General features: G+C 38.2%; 1 protein-coding gene across 7 annotated transcripts; it reads right to left on the bottom strand.

The window, feature by feature from the left end:
• wt1a (WT1 transcription factor a) lies at nt 1-27796 on the bottom strand. Of its 7 annotated transcripts, XM_081608004.1 has the most exons (10): nt 27620-27796; nt 26354-27267; nt 23050-23172; nt 19727-19829; nt 15371-15454; nt 8066-8165; nt 5716-5860; nt 3879-3968; nt 3429-3521; nt 1-3293 (listed from the first exon to the last, which is right to left on the bottom strand). In XM_081608004.1, exons 2-10 carry the CDS (start codon nt 26829-26831, stop codon nt 3172-3174), a joined length of 1338 nt encoding a protein of 445 aa, XP_081464130.1. In that variant the 5' UTR covers nt 26832-27267; nt 27620-27796; the 3' UTR covers nt 1-3171. The 7 variants fall into 7 exon arrangements, with proteins under 7 accessions (XP_081464130.1, XP_081464131.1, XP_081464129.1 ...); XM_081608005.1 differs by lacking the exon at nt 27620-27796 and having other exon boundaries at nt 3438-3521; nt 26354-27277; XM_081608003.1 differs by lacking the exon at nt 27620-27796 and having other exon boundaries at nt 26354-27274.

Below are 27796 nucleotides of genomic sequence, written 5' to 3'. Positions count from 1 at the left end.
TACTGATGGCATTAGTTTATTATCTCACACTTTCTGGATACAAAACATTTCAACAATATTTGCTTTTTTTGTGTAACTCAGATCGAAGAAAGAACATTACGACAGCTCCTGGATCCAACAAAAGAAAAAGAAATCATTTAAGTTACATGTTTTCCTCCATGGAAAAAGCTCAGTTACCATGGTGAAGAAGAATTATTTACATCTCAACCGTAACGACTCGGCCACAGAGCCAGTGCGACCCAGCAGACATATTTTAAAGCCTGAACACGCAGCCAAAGTTCTGTAATATTTACACACCACAGACGCAAGTTAGACTAAAAAAAATAATAATCACATTACTTAAAATGAAAAAGGTCACTTTATAAATACCTTAGAGGCATCTTTCTGCATGTTCTATCTGCAAACACTAGATAAGAAGTAATCACTTGTAATTAAAAGCTAGCAGTAGCTGAATAACCTGAAAGCAAAGATGTTTTTTTTTTTACATAGAGACAGAGTGAGACCTCTTCACCTTCAAATAATTCCAGTGAAAGCAATTGTTGTCCACAATGAGACAATAAATAATAAATCTTCCCAAACATTGGCGGTTTCTGGCCCCCCACATCCCTCCTTCACCCTTCTAATTACGCCCTGGGCAACTGCCCATGTTGCCCATATCAAAAACCACCGCTGTTCACAAAGTAGTTCCATGTCAGAGATATCTGCAACAACCAAAAGGTGCTAAGAAGACGGACAATAAAGCTCCAACCTCATCTCTGAAAGACATTATCACATTTTTAATTCCATCACGGTGAAAACATTTATGAAGATTTTGCCCAATAAACACAAATGGATTAAGATTTTCAAACATCTTTCCAAAAAGATGATGGTGAAGGAATAATTTAGCTTTAGGGTTGGTGCTTTCTGCCGTTAGAGGTTATTATATTTCTGCCTTTTTATCCAAATTTATCCAATTTGCGCTAGTCAACAAAACTTTTATTTTTATTTTTTAACCAGTGCATTACAGTTCAATGAGTTTTGCAGGTAAATATTTAGCAAAAAATTAGCAATCATAAAAATGATTTAAAAAAATTCTCAAATATGATGAATAATTTAATTAAATTGTGTGGTATTTTTGGTAAGATTTCATCTTACTCTCTATGGATGATGACGGCCTGATAAAACCAAAGCAGTAACGAGAAACTTCCTTGTGGGAGTGACGCTTTTTCCTTACAGAAGAGTAGAAGCAGCTCAAAGAAAACGATTGAAAATCAGCAGTAAAAAATAACTTCCCTAAGGTGGGTATGAATTTATGCTGAAAGGTACAAAACAGATAAAACTGCAAAAGTGGAAAATAACGAAGGCGTGAAATGACCATTGCTTCGGTGTAAGAGGTTTTCCCCACAGAAGAAGCTGAAGCAAACAATGTGCTTTCACTCACATCGTTTGCTGAGAATTAATGATCATTTTAACACTACAAATTCTTCAATTGGGAAGTTGGTGCCAAAGGCAAAACAAAAAACAAAAAAAGAAGAAAAAAGAAAAAAAAGGCCATTTATAGACATGTTTCCACCAGACGATTTTAGCTGACTAAGCGACATCTGTTTTTCTGGAGCTAGGAAAGAAGCAGCTCTAGCACCAGCCCCGGTTTAGCACTAGATGCACAGTGAATGTTTGATCCTCTCTTTGTTGTATTCAGAATTATTGTAGGATTGCAGCGCCGGGAGACAGTTTAACCACACAAACCCCCATTACCGGTTTTCCTGCATCCGGACGTCTGCATGCCCAGCTTAGCTTAAAAGAAATGTTCTGATCAGAAACGACCAACATGAGCTATGCTCTCCATTTCAAGAATTATCTATTTATTTTCTCTCTTTTTTTTGACCAAGTTTTAGTGAGAAATTACAAACTTTTTTTTTCTTTAAATCAGGGATCTACAGACATTTTAATCCAAACAGGAATTTTTTGCTTTGAGTCCAGCTGAGAAAAACTCATTTACAACTTTTGGCCTTTCATAATATTTTTCAGAAAGATCAACATATATAGCTTTTGATAAATGTCTACTATAGGAATTTTCCCATAATTTTTGAAGAACCGCCTTTATACATGTAATTATAATTTTTTTTCTTTTTAAAGAGGCGACATTTTCTTCAATGGGACGTTGATATTTGTGAAAAACTTTATGTGTTAAAAAGCACACAGTTTTCAACGACAAAAAGAAAACAAATAAAAATGTTATTTTCTGTTGTGCTAATTCAATCCAATTATTCCATTAAAAGCTGAAAACTCTTAAAACCTGCATTTTAAAAAAATAATATCTATGCTTAAGAACGGATATTTAATATGTTAGTAACTAACATTAGGTCCACTAATCATTAAAGTTATTAGCCATAATGGAAAATGGAAGAAATGGCTCCAGAACCGCTGGTTGCGGACCGTTGCTTTAACTAAAATTAGCAGAACCAACTCTGTGCTCTGGCTTGAGCTGCTGTCACTATGTGACAGGAAATACTGAATAAACAAGTTTCTCATGACCCAAGATCAGTGCATTGATTGACAATTAAACCAACATTTTAAACAAAGCTGTCACAGTTATTACATCTAGACTAGTAAAGACTCGTTGTTAACGCAGAACCGGTTCTATGGTGACAGAGTTCATGCTTTCGGTGGCAGAAACAAAAAGAGCTGGTGTTACGCGAGCACCAGAACCAGCTAAGCAGTGTTTGGTAATTTCTCGCCTTTAAAAAAAAAAAAAAAAAACCTTCAGGGATGGGAAAATCTTAATTTGCCTTTAGAAAAGTCAACTAAAAGTAACAGAATAAAACTTAAAAAAAAAAACCTTCACAAATCCTTGAGAAATAATAATCTGTACAACCTTAAAATAGTCCAAGGAAATACCACACGCTGGAATCAGAGTATAAAGAAATTCTGGATGGTTGGAGAGTTTTGCACAGTATTGTAAGTCCAAACAAAATTTCAGACCACACCGTTCTCCTATCTACACGACATTTACATAGAAAAGCCAGGACTTTTGCCTGCAGACAGTTTAGTTGAGTAGTTGAGATTCTGAAACTGTAAGACAGTTTTTTTTTTTTTTTTAATCTAAAATTGTAACTCTTTAACCTGACTCTACAGACACTCGGCATTTTTTACTTTCACGTCAGGAGTGAGCCGCACGTTTAAAACTGCGACTCAGATGGAAAGCTGGAGCTTGCTGAGGTTCCTCTGGTGCATGTTGTGGTGCCGCACCAACTCGTCGCTGCGGGCGAACTTCTTCTGACAGTTCGGCCACCGACAGTTAAACGGCTTCTCACCTGAGACAGGAGGACGGGGAAGGCGACAAACGAAGGGTGACGTTATTACACCAAGCTCTGTCACACAGGTCTGTAGCATGTATTTAGACATCAAATGGATTAAAGAAGAAATGGAAAAATAAAAGTTTTACGCACTTGTTTTACCTGTATGAGTCCGTGTGTGTGTCTTAAGGTGGTCAGACCGAGAGAACTTTCTCTGACACGTCTCGCATTCGAATGGTCTAACTCCTAAACACATGTACAATAAGCATGCGCACACATTCAAACACGCCAACAGGTCAGAAAACGTTCACAAAAATTCAACACGCACACGCACACGCACACACAAAGGGAGACAGAAAAAAACAGTAGAGCAGAGGCTTGCAGGGAAGCCATTCCAAAGTTTGGAAAGCATTTAGCAACTTTATCTGATATAATTCACTACAGAGCATCTCTGTTTTAAAAAAAAAAAAGCAGTCTGACTGGTGTCATGCAGAGATGAGCTCTATGAGGATGAGCAAAGAAAACAGCAAAAACAGCAAAGAAAAGCTTAGAAACAAAATGAACAAAGACCAAAGAGGCTGATTTAAACAAAACGGCTTGAACCTGTGTGCCTCCTCTGGTGTCTTTTCAGCTGATCAGAGCGGGAAAAACTGCGGCCGCAGTCCGTGAAGTCACACCGGTACGGTTTCTCCCCTAGAAAAAAAAAAAAAAAAAAAGAGTAGAAGAGGTTTAATCATAATTTACTTCTTACTTCTTGATCTTTCTTTATATTGCTGATTGATTAAATATACATCCGACTAATGTCCAACTTATTTGTTGAGAGATGAATACAAAAGTTTAAAAATGGTGGTCTGTGATGGTGACTAAGGTTTTTTTTTTCATGAACTTGCTGATTTGATGCAACTCCCAGCAGTGGTTCTCCAGTAGATTTGCTTTACTCCCTTCCCTTCTTATGACTGTGTGTAGAAATGGTCAAGTTTAGGCCAGCAGCTACGTTTATTTCCTTACTTACGAAGAACAACACACATACAATCTTAAAGAGTGGTTAAGACTCCCATCATATTAAAAGTGAACCAAAAACTCAGTTGAAGTTTCTTAATTATTTGTCTATGCAGATTATTTATTTTGTATTTTACTTATTTACCTGATCAAATTCTTACTTGGTAATATTTTGTTTACCATATATATTTATTTAAATCTTTTTAGTTTTGTATTTCTATGTTTACTTTCTATGATTGCAAATAGCAAATTGCTTGATTTGCGATTTTTATTTATTTCTTTGCATAGTTTTCTTTTCTAACCATTGTGCAACAATTTGCTGTCTGCATGAGAAATGTTCTACAAATGTTGACCTTATTAACTCACAATGAACTGATTGCTTATTTATTGATATTTAAACCTTATACACACAGGTGGTCATGGATTAAAAGCTAAAATACTTTAAACTCTATAATCTATATTTAAGTACAAATTACAAAGCTATTTCAGTTACATTTATTTTCTAAAAGTCTTTAACATTTTTTTCTAATAAAACCCAAAAAGAAGAACATTTTCATTAAATGTTAGATTATATGATTTAGAAAATAACTTAGTGAGATATTATGCTATGACAATAAAATGTTCTTCACATAACTATCTCTGATCTTTTCAATTAAAAATTACAAAAATAATGTGATTTTTTTTACAAAATGTACCTGTTTAGCAATAAATTAGGCATGCACTATTTAAATAAAACAAGAAAAACAAATAATTATAGACCCAAAATTTTACAAAAGTGCTACATGTTTATTTTTTTAAAGGAAATAACGTGCAGTTTACTAATTCAAAATTTTTCTCTTTTTTTCTCTATTCTGATAAACTAGAAAAAAATATGAAGTTACTCTTTCTCTGAAAAAGTGGGACGTTTTTATTTGACTAAATGGGATGTTTGCTGTCCACTTTTCATTAACTTCTTCTAACTTCTTTCATTAACTTTTCATCAACTTCTTCACATCTTCCATTTTAGGAAGATTAAAAAAACGTCACTGAACAACGAGCCCCAAAGAAAATCACACACTGCGTCCATCCATTGCTGGTGCTGGGGAGTCACATTTCTGTCACTGATGAATTGAGGTTAGTGACCACACAAAACTATTCCAAGGGCCACAATTGTCCCCCAGGACCACAGTTTGAACACCCCTATTGTAGAAGGCAATGCAAAAGTGGAGCAGGAATCCTGGCCTTATCAATATGTCATAAAATATATTCCCCACATAGTGATGTTGTAATTCAATTTGCATCAGATCAGACAGAAAACACATCTGTTCAAATGTTTTTTAAATAAAAATAAAAGTATTTCCTAGCCGCAGCAGAAAAGATAAGTGTATAGTTGTGTAGTTTCAGTTGCATAAAATCCCATAATTAATACAACTGTGTCTCTTATGCTTTTGTTGGTTCCTACCTGTGTGTTTGCGGTCGTGCATCTGCAGATGCGACAGTTTGAAGTAGCGCTTGTTGCATCCGGGATAAGTACACATGAACGGGCGCTTTTCGCTGGTGTCCGATCGAACTATGGCCGGAGCGATGCTGGGAACCCGCCGCATGTCCTGGGACCACGGAAAAAACAAAAAAGGTGAGATCAACCAAAAACTCTTGACGCCGTCAACAACCAAAGGAGCAAACGTGTAATTAAAGGAAGAGTCTATTAAATATAGCCGGCCGTGTAAATTAGGGGCCTGTGATCTGTCCGGGGAACATTACAGTGAAATAGTCATATATTCATGAGATGGGAATTAGCAGTAAAATGACCCCAGAATGACTGCATCCCAAAGGGAGCAGTTAGTCACGCCTTTTAGGCAGACCCCCTCTCAGAGAACCCCACTCCTCATTTCAGGCGTCACTGGAGGAGAATAACACAATTTAACATCCTCTATCCTGACTCGTACACACACAACATGACCCTCCTTTATCTCTCTATTCTCAAAATGTCTTCAGTCCTTCAACACTTTCCATTTCTCCGCCTCTCCCTCCGTACCGCCGCCGTCTCCTTCTGCTTCCAGCCATCTGCTTTCAATTTCCTCAGCATTTAGCGTAATGACCAGGAAGATAGAAAGGCTGCCGCAGATGCTAGCACTGTTAGCATCTAGAACGCCGTGTATCTGGAATTGAAATGTTTGAAGCCTTTAAAGTCAAAGTTAAAGACTTTTTTCGAAACTTTGACTGTTTATCAGCATCTGTGGTTACAAGAAGAGCTGAATCTGCATGACTCAGTCACAAAAAGTAAACAGAATGCACAGTTTAGCTAATTAGGAATTGATAGATTATTTAAATGTTTTAAGTGCTAGCTTAACTGCATTTTAAGACTATAGTTCATGATTTTTATATCCATGATTGCAGTGCCATAAAAAAAAGCTCAGTTATGAATAAATACACTTTGAGGGATTTTTGACAATGGCAAGTCTGTTTAAATACATGCCGCAAAAGTGCAATTGAATTTAAGACTGGACTTTGACTAGGCCACATTAAAACCTTTATTTGGAGGTGACCAAAATGCTTGAGCTTAAAGTCAACGACTGAGGATTTCCTAGTACAGAACCGAATTAATTGTTTTCACTCAATTACAGCAAATCATCCACTTTTTGAAGCAGCCCTCAGATCATCACACTACTTTCTTTCTCTTCTGTTTTATTTTTAATTTCTCGCTAATCAGACATGTTATGTTGTTTTTGGAGATCCTTAGCTTACATCATGCTTTCAGAAAGGTTCTGTTTAAGTTATGTTTTTAGCCCCAGGTCTGACCTGGCTTGTGAAACTAAACCAGAAAACGTCTCATCGTTTTTCATGTGCGATTTAACAACGGGGGCCAATTATATTTTCATTTCACCACTAGCTTTGCTCCTTCTTCAAAACACTGTACGAATGTCTTTTGATATATATTTGTAATTCACATTGAACCATCTGTAATTGATAATTAGAACATTTGAATAATCTGTTTTAAACCTTTACAGAGAATTAAAATGTATTTTTCACATTTAAAATAAATACTCACAAAGTGGAGTAAACAAAAGAAAACAACTCTGTGGCCTCAGCTGTATTATCATTGGCAGTGACTGTGAATTTGGGTAATCCCTGCAATAAAACTTAAACCCTAACGTTACTTTGCTCCAAGTCAATCTGTTACTTCACCTTTTAGCAGCTTCTAAATTATACTTTAAGGGGCACAGGAGTGAGCCATTGTTTATACTATTTGTCCTGAGGTGGACCCTAAAGAATGAAGAAGGAACAGGATGACGGATGAAACAGGCCCCTGAAAGAAAGATCTCGGTAGTGGAGTAAAAGCAGGTCTGGAGAATCTCCCGCTCCCTGTCCTTTGGAGCTGCTGACAGACGATAATTAAAATCTAATGATTTATTAACATGTGAATCCTCGTATGGAGACTGCATCATTACACAGTTTTAACTCTATGCATGTGTTTCTCCACTGCTAATGTATTTATGTATATATAAATTAAAAAAAAAAAAACCTCTGTGCATGTTCGTTACATGTCCTGCTGCATATCAGTGTTTTCTCCTTGCACAACCTGCTCATTGCATTAGCATTAAGACACCATATATTTTTTTACCAGTCCACTTGTGGGTTCATTTTTTTTGTTTTTCTTTTCCCCCCTGCCTGCTGCAAAGTTTTCATCATGCTCAATACGACACTAAACATGAACTAGAAAACAAAGTGCAGGATAACCGCATGCAGACAGAGCTGACCAGATGATGACCTGTTGACGATAAATAAAGTGCAGCAGCAGCGCCGAGTCCCACCTGAATGCCCCTGAAGACTCCATGTGTGTGTATGCGGTACTGCGTGCTGCAGCTGTACAACATCGGGGTGCTGGGGTCACTGTCGTAGCCCGGTGCGTGGCTGAAAACACACAAAGACAGACGCCCGTCATCGGCTTACATCCACGAGAAACTTAAAGTTTGTGAACGTTGTTTTTGTGCCGCATTGGCCTGAAGACTCAAAAGCTATTCAGTGAGTTAAAATTTCAACTAAAAAAACTTGGTCGGTGAAGATTTTCGTTGACACTCCGACACCCTTTGCGATCAGAACCCGTCCTTATAAAGGCATGCAAGTGGACAACTAAACTGAATGTAAAGCAGATCTCAAGATCAAGAACATAATTTAGTGCAAATTTAAGTCACACTGGCAGACTGGTAGAGCATGAAGAACTGCTTTACTGAGTGCACTCATTGTGTGAAGGTATGATAAGGTCAGGGAGGGAACATTACTCAAAACCCGTCACATACAGCCTGTAATGCAAATCGCAGACCAGAGTGAACTCTTCATGTAACTTGTTTTCATGCATGGGGGTAATATTTCACTGTTATTTTGTTAGGATCCCATTAATGTAGTTGTTTCTGTGGTATCTCTGTTTCAATGTTTTTCGACAAAAAAAAAAAAAAAGAAAAAAGAACCTAGAAGTCTTTAAAGCTGCCTAAAAGATGGTCTGATGTGTTTGACTGCATCCACATGCAAATAACATGACTGTAAAACATAGAGACCTAACGAAAAGGAAATCCTTAAGATACACTCAGCGGCCACATTATTGGGTATACTTAGCTGGTACCAGAATTAACCCCCCATTCAATGAGGTGTCAAACTCATTTTAATTCTGGGCCATATCACAAATATGTACGATCTTAAAGGGCCGGTTGTGCCAGAATGTATTCATAAAACCAATTAAAATTGTTAAAATAGCCGTTTAAATTACAGATTTTGTGGTACCAATTTAGAAATCTTTGTAAGGAATTTTTACGATATTTGCGCTAACGTACGATGTTAAATGTGACTTTTGGCCACGGTCTAAATAACGTGATATCAAGTAAGGCAGAAGCAGCAGTCACTTAAACCCAATGTTTTTTGAGAAAATGTGCAGTAATATCAGAAAAAACTGTGTGAATCTGTTGATTTTGTGGGAGCTTTGTGAGAAACTGGAGGAACTTCTTGATGTAATTTGGTGTCTGGGGGGGGGGCATATAAAAAGCTACAGCGGGCCAGATTTGGCCCCCGGGCCTTGAGTTTGACACATGTATGGCCTATTGCCTTCACAGCTGCTTCAGTTCCTCATGGCGAAGATTCAATAAGTTGTCAGAAACATTCTTAGTGATGTTGTCCACATTGTCCTTGAAGCGTCAGGTAGGTATTGCTGCAAGTTCTGTAATAAGTTATGATCTGGTAAGTCTGTAGGTCCACTGCAGTACAGTGAACTCATTTAGAAACCAGATTGAGATGATCGCAGCTTTGCAACATGTTGCGTTGACCTTTGACCCTAACAATGAACCTTAAGTCATGTTTTTGGGCTGTGGAGGAAGTCAGAGAACCCGGAGAGGCATGCACAGGAACGCCACGCAAAAAGACCCCAGGCTGGGTCTCAAACCCAGAACTTCTTGCTGCACGGCAACAGTGATACCAACTCCAGGCCTGACAAAGTGAGGAAAGAGAAACATTTTGAAACACTTCCTATAAAATAAACATAAGCAAACATTGCATTGTAATACATATATTACTCTGTAACAAGTGTCTAGGAACATGACTCCCTGTTTCCCATGGAATAAATACAACTTGACACAGAGGCCTATTTCTCCCCTTTTCAAAATAGGAAAGACAAGAGAACATGTAAATTAATCAAGTCAGACGTATGTTCATCTAAATAAGTCTTGAAAAATATCGAAAGATAATATCTGCTGCCCAAAACTTGTTAATTAGATGAATAATTTCACTAACTGAAACTGAGGCAAACAAAGCTAAACAAAGATGAGAAAATCTTGCAAAAATGAACAAGGAACAGGAAAAAAAGAATTTCAAAGTGTTTTTATGATGTGAAGCTCTTTGCAAAGCACTTAAAACTGGTCCAGAGAGCTGAGTCTTGATGGAATTAAAGATGGATATATTTGTGCACAAGGACACCTTTAAATGTGGAGAGTGTTTTCAAAACCACATTCAAACAAACAAAAAAGAGATTATCTCATAACATTTGAAATAATTTCAGTCAACAAGACACATTCACTCATATTCACACAGAAATGTTAAAGTTCTACTTTTGACAGGAAGATAGGAAAATTTATTAAAATGTCTGCATCCAAGTATCTGAGGGTGAAAAAGACAAAGTCCATTAGAAAAACATTCACAAGGGGAAATATTACTGTGAGTAAAATTAATTGTACACCAATTATAAAGCTTCTATTTTGTATGTTTCATAATTTAATTCTGTTAGCACTACAAGAATAGGCAGAGTAGCAAGAAAATTCAGTTTTTAAATACAGGATCTCAATAGAGGATTTCCATGTACTAAATATATGCAGTCTACATTATTTGATACATTTTTAAAAAACTTTCCCCACATTAAATTCCAGCTGTCAGTTTTTTGATGCATATAAATATAATTAAGAAAGGCATTAAGAAGCAATCTATTTGCTGACCCATAAAATAAATTTGTATGTATCTAAATTGGTTCATAACATTCATTTTTGCAATAGTTTTTCTATCAAAATTTTTTTATCACATTTTAGACGATTATTTCATTTATGATTTAATTAAAAAAAAAATAAAAAAAATTTTCATTGTGAAGCAAACATTAAAAAGCAGTGTTAAACAGGAACTTGTCACCTGCAGTAGTGGCATTCAGGACAGCAGGCTATAGAAATGTACAAACAGTCTTTTTTTAACGCATATTAAAAACATAAAATTCTGAACATTTTTCATTATATGCAGTATTAAATAAAACGATAAATTTATACTTTATCGTTCTGCTCAGATGTTGTACACTCCAGTCACATTCTCAGATCGGTTGATAACTTGGTGCTCAAACGCCCTGCCCTGGATTCGAACCCACAACTTTCAGATTGAGCTTATTTTGCCATTGTCGTCCATTGTCCCAAAATAAGGAGTAAATAATTCAAAGTACTCCTAATAACTCCTGATGAAAGCCTTTTCAAATATTCCATCTCGCACTATGTTTCCTGTAGATCCTTTAATAATCGACTCTCATTTAATTTTTTTTATCCCTCATAGAAAAACCTGCTGCTGCAGTTTTCGCTCTGAACAAAGCCGGCTCTGTTTGACACAGCTGCCTGTGTCGCCTCTCGTATCTTCTTATGATAACACACAGACAAACAGAAAGCTCCTGTCTATGAAATGTGTTATATTTCAGTGTGTCCAACTGAAGGAGGAGGATGGGAGTACTGCGCTGCTGCAGTGGGAATGAACGCCATACTTTTCTCATAAGGTCCTCTTTGTCTGCCTCGATTTTTCTCAAGGAGAGGAGGAGAGGCACTCCAGCAGAGTTTAGATTAAACTGCGTGATCCTTGTCTTATGTATGACTAAGTGTGTGAGTATTTCATTTTAGTTAAAAGTGGGTTAAAACGTTAGGCTCGTTGGACTGGATTTATGGAGCAGCATTTGAACGGTAGGTTCTGAGAAGCATGATGAAAATATGAAACACATCCAGGGTATATATATACAAGTCTTACTGTAAAGATAATTTAAGAAATGGTGATAACTGTGTACGTGCTTCTGTCCAAAGATTTGAAACACCAGATGCCATGATGCCTGCATGTTTAGAGTCCAGCATCTGTAGTCGGATGAAGGGAAATGTTACTTGGAGCAACATGTTTCAGCTTTCAGCCCCAACTGGTGGATCGGTGTTAAGAGTACACGACTTTTACTGCTGTCATTATTATTTACATCCATAATATTTCTACAAAACAAACAAAACTGGAGCAGCTTTTCTTTACTTTGTACTCTACTTTTTTAAGTTCATCAATTGACCAGAACCTTTAATTGGTAATCTATGTCTTGTTTCTTTGGGGTATAAAATGGCACGACACAAGAGATTGATTCCTTTGACCGCTCATCAACTTAAGAAAAGACGACAGAACGTCATGCCTTTCAGCAGGGGAAACGTGCCAATCTTCAAAAGTCAGGAAATGTCTATGTGAAAACAGCTACACGTTTCCATATTCCACTCTAATGTCAAAATCAAGAGGCGTTTCAGACGGAGAGCCATTAGAGCCATCAGTGACCACTAAGACCGCAGCAGGACTTTGAACCAGTCATTCTCTGTGGTCCACTTACACACTCCTTGGCAAATGTTTGGATCATGTTTGAGGCTGAACTTTCTACTCATCACAAAAATGACAAGTGAATCTCATGTGGCAGAGCTGTAGAAGAGTGAGGACTTCTGCTTTCTTCTCTCAATCACTCAAAAGTTTTGTTTTATTTAGTTTTTTTGCTTCCATCACTGCCTAAGTTGGACTTGGTGTACAGGAAACTAACTTCCCAAATCTGACTTTGACTTATGTCAAAGTATAAAGCCGACGTACAGAGAGAATGGTATCATTTGCCGTTTCAAATATACAAAATAAAACTGGTAGATTAAATAGACAATATAATACTTCTGCCCTGTACTAGAAAACTGGACGTGTGTTTTCACTGGGTATTTTGGAAGATTATGGAGAAATCGACACAGAAATAGTTTACAGAATCAATTTTCTTCCTCCGTTATTGCAGTCCATAAACTTAATCCAATAAAAACAAGAGAGGTGAGCTGAAGAGAAGAGAGAATAAGAGATAAATCAAGACTCGGTCTTGATCTCAGGCCTGAACAAATCATTCAAAGAATCGTCAAATATCTTTCTCTCTCTGTGTTTCCAGGATTGTGAAATGTTTAAGACTAAATGTTGATCTACTGGTAAAAGGGGACAGAAAAACATATTAACATCGGAGGCGGCAGTTATTTTGCAGATTCTGTAAGTAAGCAATGATTCACTAGACGTCATTTAAAATATTCAATCTATAGTTTCGCTTCGCATCTATGAACAAACATTGGGTGTTGTTCACGACTTATGAGATATTTAAAGCCTGGAATTAGGCTCAACTCCCCTGTGCTTCCTCTTCCTCATGTCTTTCCCTTTGGCTTGCCTTTCCTTATCTCCGCTGACCGTCTCCTCCTCTGGTTGCCCTCCATCCTCTTCCTCCTCATCCTCCCTCAAGCCTCCCTTCCCTCTCCTGTCGCCTGCTGCCCATCACTGCCCAAACAGGCAGCTGGATCTCCAGCAGAAATCTGAAGCGTCACCAATTATATATAAAAAAATAAAAAAATACTGATGTCTCACTTTTTAATATAAAAATGCCGCTTTCTCACAGTATGCGAAAACCCCTAACACACAAAAACGTTTATTGTTTAACTATGAAAAATGCCTGTTGGCTCAGAGTAGAAAGGCATTTGTGAAGCGGCGCAGACTTTGACCGGCTCTGAAGGTCACGCTGACATACGGTTCATAGAGAAAGCTTTCTAAACACTGGACGCTGACACTTGAGGGATTTCAAATGTGTTTCCTCAGCTATTTTTGCTTAGGAAAAATTAGCTGAGCAGGAAAAAGGAAGAGCTTTCTGAAACAAGTTTTCAATTCATAAAATATTAACAGTAAGCAAAAGACAGAGCTGTCCTTTATTCTTGATAATCTCCTGCTAATTTTAGAAGAAAATAGATTCAAGGAGTCTGGACATTTTTACAAAACAATTTCAAAGGTTTTGGGACAAATCAGGGATAGTCATTACGCATATATAGGGGACAAATGAAAAAGGGGTGAACCATTCCAGGAGTGGTTGACCTGTTTACCGAAAAAAAACACAACAAAAAACCAAAAAAAATAAAAGCCATTTTGGATTTCCCCCCCAAAAAACGTCTCAGACTAACAAAGCAAAAACTGAAACTTTAAAGAAACAGAATATCGAGCTAACAGTCAAACATGCTGGCAATCCGGAGCTGCTTTCCTGCTTCAGATCATCATCGATCTGTGAGAGGTGTTTATGGCCATAAGCCAAAGCACAGAATAATGATCCAAATCGCACCAGGAAGTCCGCTTCTAAACAGATCAAAACATTTTAAAACATTTTGGAGAAACCTAGTCAAGCTCCAGACTTAAATCTGACAGATTTGGGGCATTTATGATTCATTTATGATTGAAAACCTTACAATTTACTAGGATTAAAACTATTCTGTAAAGAGGAGTGAGCCAAAATTCTTCCAATCTATTATCCACTGATGCTGTTCCTTCAAGCGACTCATAAACCAGCTACTAGTTTTAGGGAGTAATTATTTTTTCAGACAGGACCAGATCGTTTTGCCTGGCCTTGTGCCTTTAACAAATGAAAACTGCACTTTGCATCATTCAGTTTAGCTTCATTTGAAAATAAATTTTGAAATATTTAGGCAAGACTAAATAGTACAGATTAAAACATTAAAAAAATATTCTCTTTATCCGTAAAATGACTACAAGTTTAATTAATTAAAGCCTTCTTAAAAGAGCCTCCAGCACATCCAGTACGTACTAAAGCATTGCCTCACTACCAGGCCTCCACATGTACTCGATGACATGCTGAGGAGGTGATTCTTATTTTAGTTCCCAAACTGGAAAATGACCACAGTTTCATTTCCGAGTATGTGAAAAGCAAAACAAATAATTCTTTAATAAGCGAAGAGTTGAAAGCTGTGAATTAGAGACTATTAAAGCAGTTTTCTTAAACTTATACTTGGTTCAAAATAAGCAACAGGAAAGTCATTTGAGTGCTTGTGCTGCCGTTTCATCCATATCGAAGACCACCACTGCTTCCGAGTTTCGATGACATCATCACAATTCCTCTGAGCACATTTTCTCATCACAACACTGCAGGCACTAAAGTTCAGATTTGCACTTTGACCCACTTCCCAACTCTAACCGTCCTGGAAAATGTCCAAAACTACTCAGAAAAAGCTCTTGAAGCACGTACATGACTGGGTTTTCAGTCAGTAACGCAAAGACAAAAATACTGATGGCTGCAGTCAACATCATGTTGTCCTTGTCGCTGTGAATACAAAAAGTTTCTGATGCAAAAAGCTGCAGAAGTTGGTGGCCATTATTGCAGCTGTCTAACATTTTTTGCTTTGTGAATAAAACTCAGATGAAGTAGATTGTGACCAAAAAAATGCACAAAATCGAAATGCAGTTGGGTTGTTGGCTTCTTCAACACAGGGTTTTTACTCATTTTGGCTTTTTCAAAAAGAAAGCGGTTGTCAATTTCCTACCTCTTAATGGTGGATGCCAGTGTATTGACAGGGTTCCATGCCACACACTCCAACTGAGAGGTCATTTGATATAAATTGTCACCGCTGTGGAGGAAAGACAAAACGTAGAAGAAAAGCTCGTGAGCTGCTACTGATCAAGAGGCTAAAGCTGTTTTGCCGTTGAAATAGTTGGTATAGAAAGACCGGAGATTAAACACTAAAAATTCCTACGTTTTTGCATACCAAACTATTTTTTTATTTTTTATTTTATTGGACATAACAGACTGCATGATCATCGCTCAGACTGTCCACAAATATGTGTATCTGCATTTTCCAAGCTGTAGATTTATAGCCCTCAGTGCCTCTTTTGCAGCACCTGCAGGTTCAGCGCAGGTTGAATAGAGGCGAAGTGGTGCCTGGTACCTAGCTCATTACAGAGCTATTATTCTACAGTACAGCAGACAGGCAAGCAGCCAGGAGATGCTGAAAGTATTTCTGCTGAAATATTGCAAGATCTGACTCAAATGATTCAAAGTGTCTTTTAAAAAATAATGGGTCTTTTTATAGTCTCAGCTGCTCATGGATAAAAGTACACCTCCTATACTGTTGACAGGCATTTTATTACATTATTTTTGTTTGTTTCATCTGTCCTGTATACACAGTTTGCCCCCAAAGAAATCCGGTTGCAGAGAAATGCACATTCTTTTCATTTGTTTACAAAAATACAAGAAAGTGTTTCTGTATCCAAATGACTTCCTGTTGTACTTCGTAAATAAAACAGAGTGAAGTTCATAAAAGTTCAGTTTTTCTGCAAGTGTGTTTCTTTCGTATTCAACAAAGATATGAGTCAATTTCATTACCATCCTGCAGTATTCTGATGTTACTTTTAGACCTGCGTTTTGGTTCATAAGCTTAACATATGAAACAAAGAGTCTACAAATTATTGAAAAAATAAATGCCTCCATCGTTTACTGTCAGAATGTAACATCTCAATGCGACAGGAATTAAAAGCAAAAAAAGATATTGTATCTATGACAGCCAAAAAACAAGAAAATCATATCAAATTAAATGTTCTTATTATAGCTTCAGTGTCCATTGACCATTGACATAACTGAACATTTTCCAGCCGCTACTGAGCTTCACGCTTTCGTCTACACAGGCTTGACAACAAGCAAAACACAAAAACCAAGCAAAACATAAAAACAATCGGATGTTTTAAAGGCTTTTATTAGCAGATACATAAAGTTCATGCAAACAGTCAATACTTCCAGCGCTGATCCCTCTTCTTCATAGGTTCTGCAATCCTCTCTGACGTCTCGGATACCAGTGTTTGGACTCAGTCCTGACTGATGCTGTCCCAGTCGGCCGTGTTTTATTGAAGTTTGGAGTTGACCACTGTTTTTTCCATGGGTTCTTACCGCAGTTAAGATCTGGGGAGTTTCTCAATCGCAGAAACAAAATGTCAGTGTTCTGATCTTGCGAGTCACTTTGTTATCACCTTTGCCCTATGACACAATGCTGGAAACAAAGAAAAACAAACTGTGCCTGGAAAGAGTTGCTCTGTCAGGAGGTTTCCATCCCACTCTTTATTCACAGTAGGTGCTCTCGGAGGATCAAGACGCTCCATTGGTTGAAGCAAATAGGACTCATGATCTCCCTTTTTCTTCTCTGGAAAAACGGATGCACCAGACTTATCTCAAAATCTCTCATTCTTGTTATTTTGAAGTATCTTTTGTTTTGCTGCAGGTTTACTCACACCCACCTGCTGCCACTGTTGAGCAAACTCTGCCCCGGTGGTAAGTCCGAGCTGTGAGTCCCTCTTCGTTAGAAAAAGACGATCATGAAGCTTGTTGGACTCTCGCCTCTGGTGATGAAGTTCTTGATTACCAAAACGTCTTAGCAGCTGTTTTCTGCATCTGAGGCCATCTTGGTGCCAAGTAGTGAAGGCTGAACACTTTGCTTTGGAGGCAGCCAAGAAGGCAACAATTTCTCTTTATTTCTTTCTAAAAAAATTAGACTGATGATTAAAATGATTTCAGGTTGACTGTTTCACAGCTTCCCACAAGGTTATATAATGATATTGACTTAAAAAAAAAATAAAGGTCTTTGCAGAGAATGACATCCATGTCGTCACTTAACTGGCTTGATAATTTTGGGAAGGTCCTGAGTTGTCACCATCAAAACCACAAAGTTTTTCAAAGCGCCACATTTCTGATACTGCAAAAACCTTTGAGTAGTTTGGCAATAAATTGTTGTTTATTAATTAACAGAACATCCTGCTCAGTTTCAGGCTTCTCATTCTGTTCCTCACTTTGATAGAAGCCAGAGAGCCTCTCGTTTTCTCTCTCTGCTCGGATTAATAAGCCCTGTGCATGTTTCCACTTCATGTTGTTCCAAGCTGATGGCCTGGAGAGTAAATACAGGCCTGATGGTACCAGGCTGCAAGATTAGACCACTGACTTCACTCACATGAGCCTTCCCAGTCATGTGTGTTTATGAGTGTGTGTGTGTGTGTGTGTTGTGTCGATATCAGTTATGTTTATGAAAAAGACGAACCTCAGACTAGGAGAGTCAGGGCAGTATTTCTCCCTCTAAAACACACTCTGAAGCCTCAGTATTCATCCCCAGGAATGGGATTTTTTTTTTCTTTTCTCGTTTTCCATTTACAGAAAACATCGGATCAGTGGCATGTAAAGAATTTCTCATTTAGAGACAAAACAACAAACTGTTTGGGGAGCGTGTGATGAGAAGGTGCGCCTCCTAAAATGGTACTGCTCATTAATTTCACAGCCTCAACCCCATGTTTTATTACATCTTTGACACGGATGGCCCGAAAGTTCAGAAATATGTCTGTGGTAGTTACAGCCAAAGTTATCATTGTGGAACATTAGCGAAGTAAAACTCTTGGTCTTTTGTTTCCAAACTGCACAGACGGGCTGTAGATCTGCAGCAGTATTTTACTTATTTTGCTTTGAAAGAAAGCGGAAGTGTGGCAAGTTTTTGACTGAGCTTATTAGGTAAAAACTGGATAGAAAATAACCTAATGGGAAATAGAATTCTTATATGAACAAAAGCATTTTTTTACTGCAGGCAAAAACTTAATTCATTAATGTATTTTTTTTTACATTCCTTGGCTATTCAGGTATTTTACATGAAGTGCTTTCATTTCTCTGATGTCTTTTAAAAAATTTTAGTTTCCTTGAGATGTGATACACGTGTCTCGCCTTTAAAAATCTCACACAACTGAAGTAGTGCTGAGTACTAATAAGTACATAGTACGTATAGATCATTCATCCCTCGACCAGGCCGATGAACGGTCGTGGGTTGCGAGGCAGAGTACAAAATGGACCGATGACTATGATATTTGTCAGAGAAGACACTTCAGTCAGCTTCATCAGCTGTAATATTTTGAAATCTTACAATGTCCTGCTTATCCTGTTACAACCACAATTTTCAAAGAAATATATTGGGATTTTATCTGACAGATAGAAAGAAAGTAGAGGCAAAAGTATGCAAGGTTTTCAAATCGTTTTACAAACAAAATGAACTGGTACTTTATGGAACAAAAATCCTTTCCAAATGCAATCGCATGTCATTTGGGTTATATGTCAATGGACCCTGTATGTTATGACATTTTTGCCAATTCTAATTCGAAAGCTTAGTCATCTGAAAACGAAGGGTCTATAATAATCAATGTTCAGTGTTTGAAAGAGATTCTAAATAACAATTAAGTTTGGACTTTGACTAGGTCATTCTAACACATGAATATGAATTTTAATTTTAGTTTCAATCTTACCCGACGTTTCTGAAACGCACCTCTAAGGCCTTCGCTGAAAAGCTGTATTTATGCCAAGACTTTTCTTTCATTGTTACCAGTCACAGTGTAACATCACGCTGATGTGATGTTAGTATCAATCTAAAATTATACATCTGATTAAAAAAGAAAAACGGCGTCGGTCACCCGAAAAGCGATCAAGCCACTTGTGGAAAAAGAGAAGAAAATATCCCTGGTTATGAATGAAATTAGCAAAATCACATTTGCCAACGCAAGGAGAGACTCAACAGTTCTCACATGTTGTTTTTCATCCCGGAGATTTTTTGCAACTAACTGAAGAGAAAAAGGAAACCAAAGGAAGGAACACAAAATTTAAGAGGAAACCACAGAGGCAGTCGAACCTGTCCAGAAGGTGAACATCCTGTTCAGAGCTACATCCTGCTACCTGCCACTGAATTACTGCCGTTTGACCAAAACAATCAACAATGGATCCAGAGCTATTTCCAGCTCCGGTTTTTGCTGTTTGTTTATTCTAAGAACATATTTTGGAGAGGGTGTTTGGGCTGTCATAGAGGTGCAGAAGGCAAATGTTTGTGTGTTACCTGTTGTAGGGGTTCCTCAGCAGCAGAGCCTGGCTGCTGGCGCAGCTGTCCGACGGTGTGTGACAGCCGTAAACGGGAGGCGGCACGGGATACTGCTGCTCACCTGGAACACACACACACACACACAGGGACAGAAAATCACTACCTAGATTATGTGAAAACACACCTTCAGAGTTGTAGTTTGAGAAATCTCATTCTGAACTCTGCACATTTAAGAATATTCGTTCTTTTTTTTTTGAGAATAATGAACCAAATGTTCTCAAAGGAGGTACTGGTATTCAGAAATTGCACTCAAGTAAGAGTTGACCTACTTCTATATATTTTTACTTAGCTAACAGTAAAATAAATTATCATCCAAGAAATTACTCAAGTGAAAGTAAAAACGTACTTCACAAAAAGATTTCTTAAATAACGCGAGTAACCGATGACGTAATCAGATGAAGATTTTATGTGCAAATTCTGGTAGTTTAAAGATAAATCTGGCCGACTGAAACATGTTTGCTCTTCATTCAGTGAAGTTACTCACAGTGGGTTGAGAATCCATCAACTTTACTCAAGTAGGTAAAATTGTAATTATTAATATATTACTCAAGTAAAAGCAAAAATTATGGTGCAGTAAAAATACTTCTAAAATTGTTTGTTTTTTGTTGTTGTTTTTAAACTACTCAAATAATTGTAAGTGAATAAATGTAACTAATTGCTACCTGACTGCGGTACTTGAAACATTCAATTGAACTGTTGGTTTCTCACATTAGAGTAAACATATATATGCAACTTTACAATGATTGTTAGAAGAAACATTTAAAATAATACAGTGGCTATTGAGGTAAGTCCTTGGCTCAATTTGCAAAGTTTGTGTATCATTCAGTCACAAGTCAGCTGATATAAATGTTGAAACTATTAACTGAGACTGGATCTCCATCCAAAGTTAGAGCACATTTTGAAATGTGCTTTCTTTCTTCTTTATATTTCTATGTGGGTTTTTTTTTGTTTGTTTATTTTATTTTTTTATTATGGCCCCATGTGTCTTTAATAAAAGTGAACCTAAAAGTGTGCATTGGGGTGAAGGGTTCAGAATCTGTCAGACGTCTACTACGTCCAGACGAGGTACGATGCTTTTGGAGTCACAGCATGGTCTCTTTTTAAATTATCATAAATGTTCAAGTAACTTCTGTGTCCCTAAATGCCCAAGTTATGATTTAGTAAGCAGGCTACAGTTTATCCTGAAAGACAATTTAAAGACTACATTGGTCTTTAAATTAGATGAGAAGCTCAATAAGAGTTAAAAAGCTCTACTTACAAAGCCACCACTTAATTACAACTTACTAAAGAAAAAATGTCAACGGTTTAAAAAAGACACTCATAAAATAAAATAAATTTGAATAAATGAAACATGGCTCTACATTGTGAAGCTGAAGCTGGAATAATAATAGGAGTTTCTAAATCAGAACTAAAGATCTATCTTAATGTTTTTAACTGAACCTGATCCGCATTCGGCTGCTTGTTGCTCCAAATCTATATTTGAACCGGGAAGAGATTATTTTAAACAGTTTGAGACTCACAAATCCCCTATTAGCAGAACCACAGAATTAGAGTCGTTTCAAAGACGTCTTAACACTGACCATTTAAGATTGAGACGAGTGTAATGTTGAAAACAAAAATATAAAATTAAACCCCTAATATATAAAGAAAAACTCACTCTGGGAGCAGCTTACAAGAGTTGTCACTTCCTCTTTCATACATCACATTTTTTTTAATATTCAAAGATATTCTTTTGTTTTAGTTTTTTCTCTTTTTTTTCAAGCTGGTTGTTTCCTTTGGGAAATTATTTAACATTTGTTAAAACTAGATCTCATGAGTTAAAATGCATCTGAAAAGATTAAACGACCACAAGCTCCCTGAGAGCTGATGTAACTCACATGGCTCTTCAGAAATTCAAAGTTTGGCTTTCCTTCTGGAAACTTGTCCATCAGACCTTGTGAAAAATGGGTACGAACGGCGGATTTAGGATGAAGCGCTTTCCTGTTGATCTCTCTGTGGCAACCGAACGGTTTCCTAAGCGTCTCTCCGCTTTTATCACCCTGGTTTCTCGGGAAAGTGTAGTAATGATGAGAATTTGCCAGAAACTGCCGCTTTGATTCCAAGCAGACTCTCACGTTTAAATGTTTACTAACAACGTGCAGAGGCGAGGGATTGGATTGTGGGTGGATGAAAGAATAAGATGAGAGAAGGAGTCGAGGGAGTTTGCGAGTCAGGATGTGGCTGATTTATACCTCTGACAGGCAAGGTCACAGCAGAGACGTCAGAAAACGGGACAAGACACTCCCTGGGCGAGGGCCGAGAGGCTACCAAAACGCACGGCCCTGCTCTCACACCGGGGCTCAACGTACACAGACGGCAATAGGGTCTGATTGAAGCAAAGTTTGACTCTTTGTTGTTTAACAAAAGACGATCAAATCTGTATCAACTCTGGGTGAAGTGGATACCGAAGGTGAACATTTTGTTTGCTGTAGCCTTCATTTCTCAAATCAATCAATGAGGAATGATCACGTTTGGGAAATGTTGTTGAAATGTTGCTCGATTCACAAAAGCCACAAACTGCAAACGTCCTAAAGAAAGGTAACGTTGATGACCGTTATTTAAACCAGCACAGTGGGAATGACTGAAGCACAAACAAATTGAAATGTTAGTTGTTTTTTATTTTAAGGCAGAAATCCCGGCAATGCTGGGCTAATATTTAATACAAATGTTGCGTACAGTTTTGTAGTTATTAAAATAATTTGGTGGTTATTGACGTTTCACAAAGTCTAAATAAAAGTTTCTTTGTACTATAAAAGCAGTTTAAAAAGCGTAGGTATTGTGTAATATAAAAACTAAATTTCATAAAATCATAATGCATTCAAGATCCTGAAACAAGCAAAATAAAACACATTGTAAACAATCGCTAAATGTACGGTAGGACTTTTGCTACTTCTAACTCCAAGCGTTCGCCACAAAGGGTGGTAATTATATTTCTTCATATGACCAGGTGATAGTAAGTTTTTTTTTCAGGTATGTAATGAATTTACTTTACTAAGTAACACGTTTGCCGGAGTCAAATAACTCCCAAAAACCTTTTATGAAAGCCACTTAACTCGCCACATAATTTAATTTCCTCCACCTGACTCTCCTAGTTTTTTACCTTGCAAGAATAAAACCCATGTGAAATGTATCTTTGAAAAAAAAAAAAAAACATGAGAAAAGTCTTCAGCTTCAGACGAAGGCCTTGGTGTTTTCCAGAGACTGAAACAGTGTAGCCCTTATGTAATCAGACATGCACATACCCATTGTGTTCGGCTGGGTTAGGGCGTCTTCGTGCTTGAAGGAGTGGCCGGAGAACTGCGAGTTGTGGTGCGTAGGAGTGTGCCCGTAATTACCGGCCCCGTCGAACGCCACCGTGCTGTAACCTACAGCGGAGAAGCAGTGGACACACACATCATGAACTCAACCTTTTCCCAACGCCGTTAAGCGGTGGAAAGGCTTCTGAAAACGTGACGCCAGCTGGACTCGAACAGAAGGCGTGAACTTCATGTGTTTTTGAGGAAAAAAAAACCTTCACATTCTGTTTCTCAACTTCTGCCAGCAGTGACTTTATTATGCAACTTGGCAAACATTAAATTGTTTTATTGCGTCACGTTATATTTAACTTTCATGTAACTTTGTGCATTCATAAATTTCAGCTTTATATATATATATATATATATATATATATATATATATATATATATATATATATATATATATATATATATATATATATATTTTTTTTTTTTTTTTAATCATTTTAGAGCACCCACATAAACTGGTTCCTGGCATTAAGAAGATCCGTGCCTGACGCCCCGGACGGCTCTGACTCATGACTCCAGCTGACCCCTAAAGGGCACTGCTAGATCCCATAAATCACTCCCATGCACCGACACACAGATACACACACACACACTATCTCTGACATGCATGCTTCATTAATTAAAAATGCAGCACTTTCACAGACTTTCACTCTCTGAGTCAGTGGGTGAGCAGAGCAAGAGAAGAAAGAAAAAAAAGAACCCTAATTAAACGTTTCCATTCATCTTCCACTCACCCCTGACTCTTGGGAACGTGCGTGTGCGTGTGTGTGCGTGTGTGTGTGTGTGTGTGTGTGTGTGTGATGTGTGCGCATGTATTCTGATACTTTTTGTTGCCTCCTTGATGTCCAGCACTGAGGTGGCAAGCGTTGAGGTCAGTTTGTATTCAACTGGAAAACCTAAAAGTCTGGAAAACCCCACGGAATGCCCCTCGAAATCAGCAGGAGATTAAGACTCTCTAAATGATGATTTCAAACCTTCTGCACACAGCCTTGCACTGACTTCTTTTATCTTGTACTTTATAGATTCGTACCGTTTCAACGTCCCACGTTGAATATTCACCATCAGCAAAATATGCTAGAAATGCTGCTGCTTTTTTTTTTTTTTTTCCCTTTGTGGAGAATTCCCAACTTTTAGCTCAAGAAGATAAAACATTCCTGAAGAACATTTAGAAATGGAAAGAAAAAAAAAGACGTTGATGTGATGAATTCCCGGTGTGACCCTTCAGCGATACGAGCTCCACTGTGTGACCCGGGTCCTGCTGTTGGCTGGTTTGTTTGCATGTGCTTAACCAGCCACAGCAGGGTGCAGATAAAACAGGTTAGGAGGGGGGTTGGCCCGGCTCTTTGATAATAATGTTATTCCTGAATTATCTGCTCAGAAAGCATGTTATTACTAATTAATCTGCCGGCTAATCACTAACAGATTAACTATCCTGCCTTCCACCTACGAGGAGCGGGGATTAGGTGACAACAGCTGGCGAAATGAGTAATTTGAGGCAGTTAAGATTCACCTAACCTGTTTGCCTGTTTGCTGTTGTTTTTCTTTTTTTATTTTATGAGGTAAATCTGTAAAGTGGCTCGTGTTTCAAACTCTTGAGCGTTTTCGTGCCGCTGGAGACACACACGTGGATCCGCTGTGAGATATGAGAAACGCCAGACTCTAATAGTCGCAGTGATAAATTAGGAATCACTCAGCCGAGCGTCAACACGCAAAAGAGTCTCTCCTTTCACTGAGGAGTCAGACAAACGGATCCTGGATTTTATTCCTCCCTTTTTTTAGTCTTCATTTTACAAGCGCTGTTTCAGTTTTAGATTTGTAAAGTAAAGTTAAATCAGTGCGAAAATGAATTAAAGGGTTGGACTTTCCTTTTATCGTTATCTACGTGTGCCCAAGTCTAGAAAAAAGAAGCGAAGCGTTGCCATTTACTGACTCGCCTGTCCAGTTTTATTTGATCTAATGTGGAAATCCTCCTGGTAACTCAAACAAGCAGAAATACAGACACAGTCAATCAATTTCACCTGCTGATGACATGAAGTCAAACTATATGCAGGAGAACATAAATTACAGTAGACTCCTAACACAAAGCGTAAATGGACATGTAACATTTTTCATACATTTTTTTTTAATATAATTAAGCTTAAAAATTGTGACGAGCGACAAATCTTATTCCGTTATTAATTATCATGAATAAACACTTATTTTTGCTGTCTAGCTGATTTATTCAGTTTTAATTCATTAATTATAGACAGATTTTTTTATTTTGCCATTTTTATGAATTTAATAACAATAAATCCTTTCAGACCATGTGCTTCACACTGTAATCTTAAAATGTGAAATCACATGCTTGGAAGATGCTCGAGTTTTAAAAGAAAAGAAAAAAACGTTCAAAGACGAGGTTTCCCCCCAAAAAAAAAAAAAACACTGTGTGACCGCAGAATGAAGAGGACGCGATTTAGAGTTTGTCAAATGTAAAAAAATTAAATAAAAAAAAATAAATAAAAAATCAAACTGAGCAACTTGAGCAATCAATCACATTGTGAAGCTTGTTCCAACTCCTGTAGTGAAATGTTTTCCTGGGAAAATAAAAGATGAACTCTGGACAAGTTCAACGACTGAAAAATAATTTGTGATGTATTCTTTCACAATAAAGAAGGATATTTTTTTTAAATAAAAAAAAAACAACAAAAAAAACGAGGATTTATAAAAACCTAATCTAGCTCAAATAGTTGACAAATTTTGTGAGACTTTTACAACCGGAAGCATCATAAACTAAACGTAACTTTCAGTGTAAATGTCCTCATGGGACTAAAAATCTCGCAGGGCGAAAACTTTGCTGCTGCAAACTGAAAGACGACTCTGATGAGGGTCAAACATTAACGGCAACAAGTGGCTCCTCGGTTAGCGATGCTTCGATCCACGCTGCTTCCGCGGAAACAAGGGTTTTCCATCGTTTTCTCCACACTGCATCATATTTGTGGTTTTGTTTTGTTTGGGGTTTCTAGATAATCTTTATGCGCTTCGAAAAAGTGAGCTTGGACGCCCCGGTACTGAAGGCAACACAGCTTCCTCAAAATCACTTTATATAATTTAGGAACTAAAGGATAAATCAATACGAGTCTATTTGTGCTATTTGTGGTGTTTGAGTGTGAATCTCCCACTTGTGAACCTTCGTCAGTGGATTCAGGGAGTGAAAAGTGAACCTAAAGCAGGGGGTGACGTTCGTCCTGCAGTCTTACTTTACCTGTCTGGTTGCGGGCCGCTGGCTGGGTGTCCATGCAGCTGCTAAGGTACGACGGGTTGCTGAACATCCTGCTGGGGGGCTGGTGGTGGTGGGGGGCCGCCACAGGCGTAGGCTGGCTGGGTGCCGCCGGAGCAGTAGGAGGGGCCCCAAACGCTGCCCCATACCTGCAGGCCCCGGTGCCCGTGAACTGACCCGAGAAATGCACGGTGAAGGCGCTGAGACCGCAATGGGGGTCTGTGTCGTGGTGGTGGGGGTCCCCTGTGGCTCCCCAGCTGGGCTCCTGCTTGATAAAGGAGTGGGGCCCCAGAGAGGAGTGGGGAGCAGCAAGGGAGGGGTAAGGAGAGGCGGCGGAGTGGAAGTCTAGGACGGGAGCCCACTGAGGGGCCGTGCTAACTGGCAGCGCTGTGCAGCCGGGACTGGGACCCGGCGGGACCGAGGGCAGCAGGGAGTTCAGGTCACGCACGTCTGAACTCATCATGGTCCAGGGGCGAAAGCTTAAAAAACTGGAGGCAATTTTTAAATCAGTCCTGTCTCCTTTCACGCGGCACCCTCTGGATCCTTCTTCTCCGAGCTCTGAGTCCTTCACACTCTGGAGGCACCTCGAGTCCGGCTATAGTTCATGGCAGCTTCCCCGCCCCAAGCAGCTCAGATCTTCGGTTTCCATCCAGAGCTATCAGCTTAATGGCTCTGAGGGTCCATCCAGGAAGAAGAAGGGCTTCGGCTCAGAGGTTTCTCTGTGAATGAAGGAAGAGGAGTGGAGGAGTGAGGAGGAGTAGACCTCTTTTCCCTCCACTGTGTTCGCCTGAGGATCTGTGTGTGTGAGGAGGGTGGAGGAGGTGGAGTCAGGAGGTGATGTGGGACAGAAACCTCTGACTTCATTCATCTACTGTCCACACACACCTTCACACTTACATCTAGACAGAAAATAAAGGCAGACATAAATGAAAGAAAAAAAATACAGCAGATATTTTTATCAGTATCAAATGATATTCTAATTCTTAAACAAACAAACAAACAAAAAATAAACACTAAATTAGTTGCTGGTGTTGATGCCTTTAGAATCATAAAACTACACATTATTTTAATTAATTACTAAAGACAAAATCACAACATTCGGAATAAATCAATAAAAACGTTACTTATTCTGAAATAACAAACATTATTCCCAACGTTTTATTGCGGAGATCTGGAGACAGTCTGAGGCCCAAGAATTGGTTTAAGTAAATTATCAGGTAGAGCTCACATGTAAAATGAAGGCAGACTCACCCTAAATATGGAACCGAATTTTTTTAATTTGTTTGTCGATCATTTCGGTGGGGTAAAGGAGGGTGTAACACTTTAATTTACCCGCTGGTAGATTAATTGTCGGGTTCCGCATGAGCGCCCTGCGTCTCAATAAATCTTCCGCTCCTACGTTCAGGCCTCCAACTCACTTTGGATGTT

This window comes from Poecilia reticulata, chromosome 6, assembly GCF_904066995.2.
Source record: "Poecilia reticulata chromosome 6, P_reticulata-male-v2, whole genome shotgun sequence".
In the NCBI taxonomy this organism is placed as follows: domain Eukaryota; kingdom Metazoa; phylum Chordata; class Actinopteri; order Cyprinodontiformes; family Poeciliidae; genus Poecilia; species Poecilia reticulata.
Note: the sequence above shows the minus strand (reverse complement) of the source record. Positions and strands in the feature narration are given on the sequence as shown.

Bases quoted from the DNA above. Each gene is read 5' to 3' on its own strand.
- wt1a (XM_081608004.1), bottom strand. From the start codon at position 26,831: ATGATGAGTTCAGACGTGCGTGACCTGAACTCCCTGCTGCCCTCGGTC. The intron at 19,830-23,049 runs GTATGTGCATGT...TGTGTGTTCCAG, and splicing joins AACCCAGCCGAACACAATGG to GTGAGCAGCAGTATCCCGTG. The intron at 3,294-3,428 runs GTGCGTAAAACT...CTCCTGTCTCAG, and splicing joins GACTCATACAGGTAAAACAA to GTGAGAAGCCGTTTAACTGT.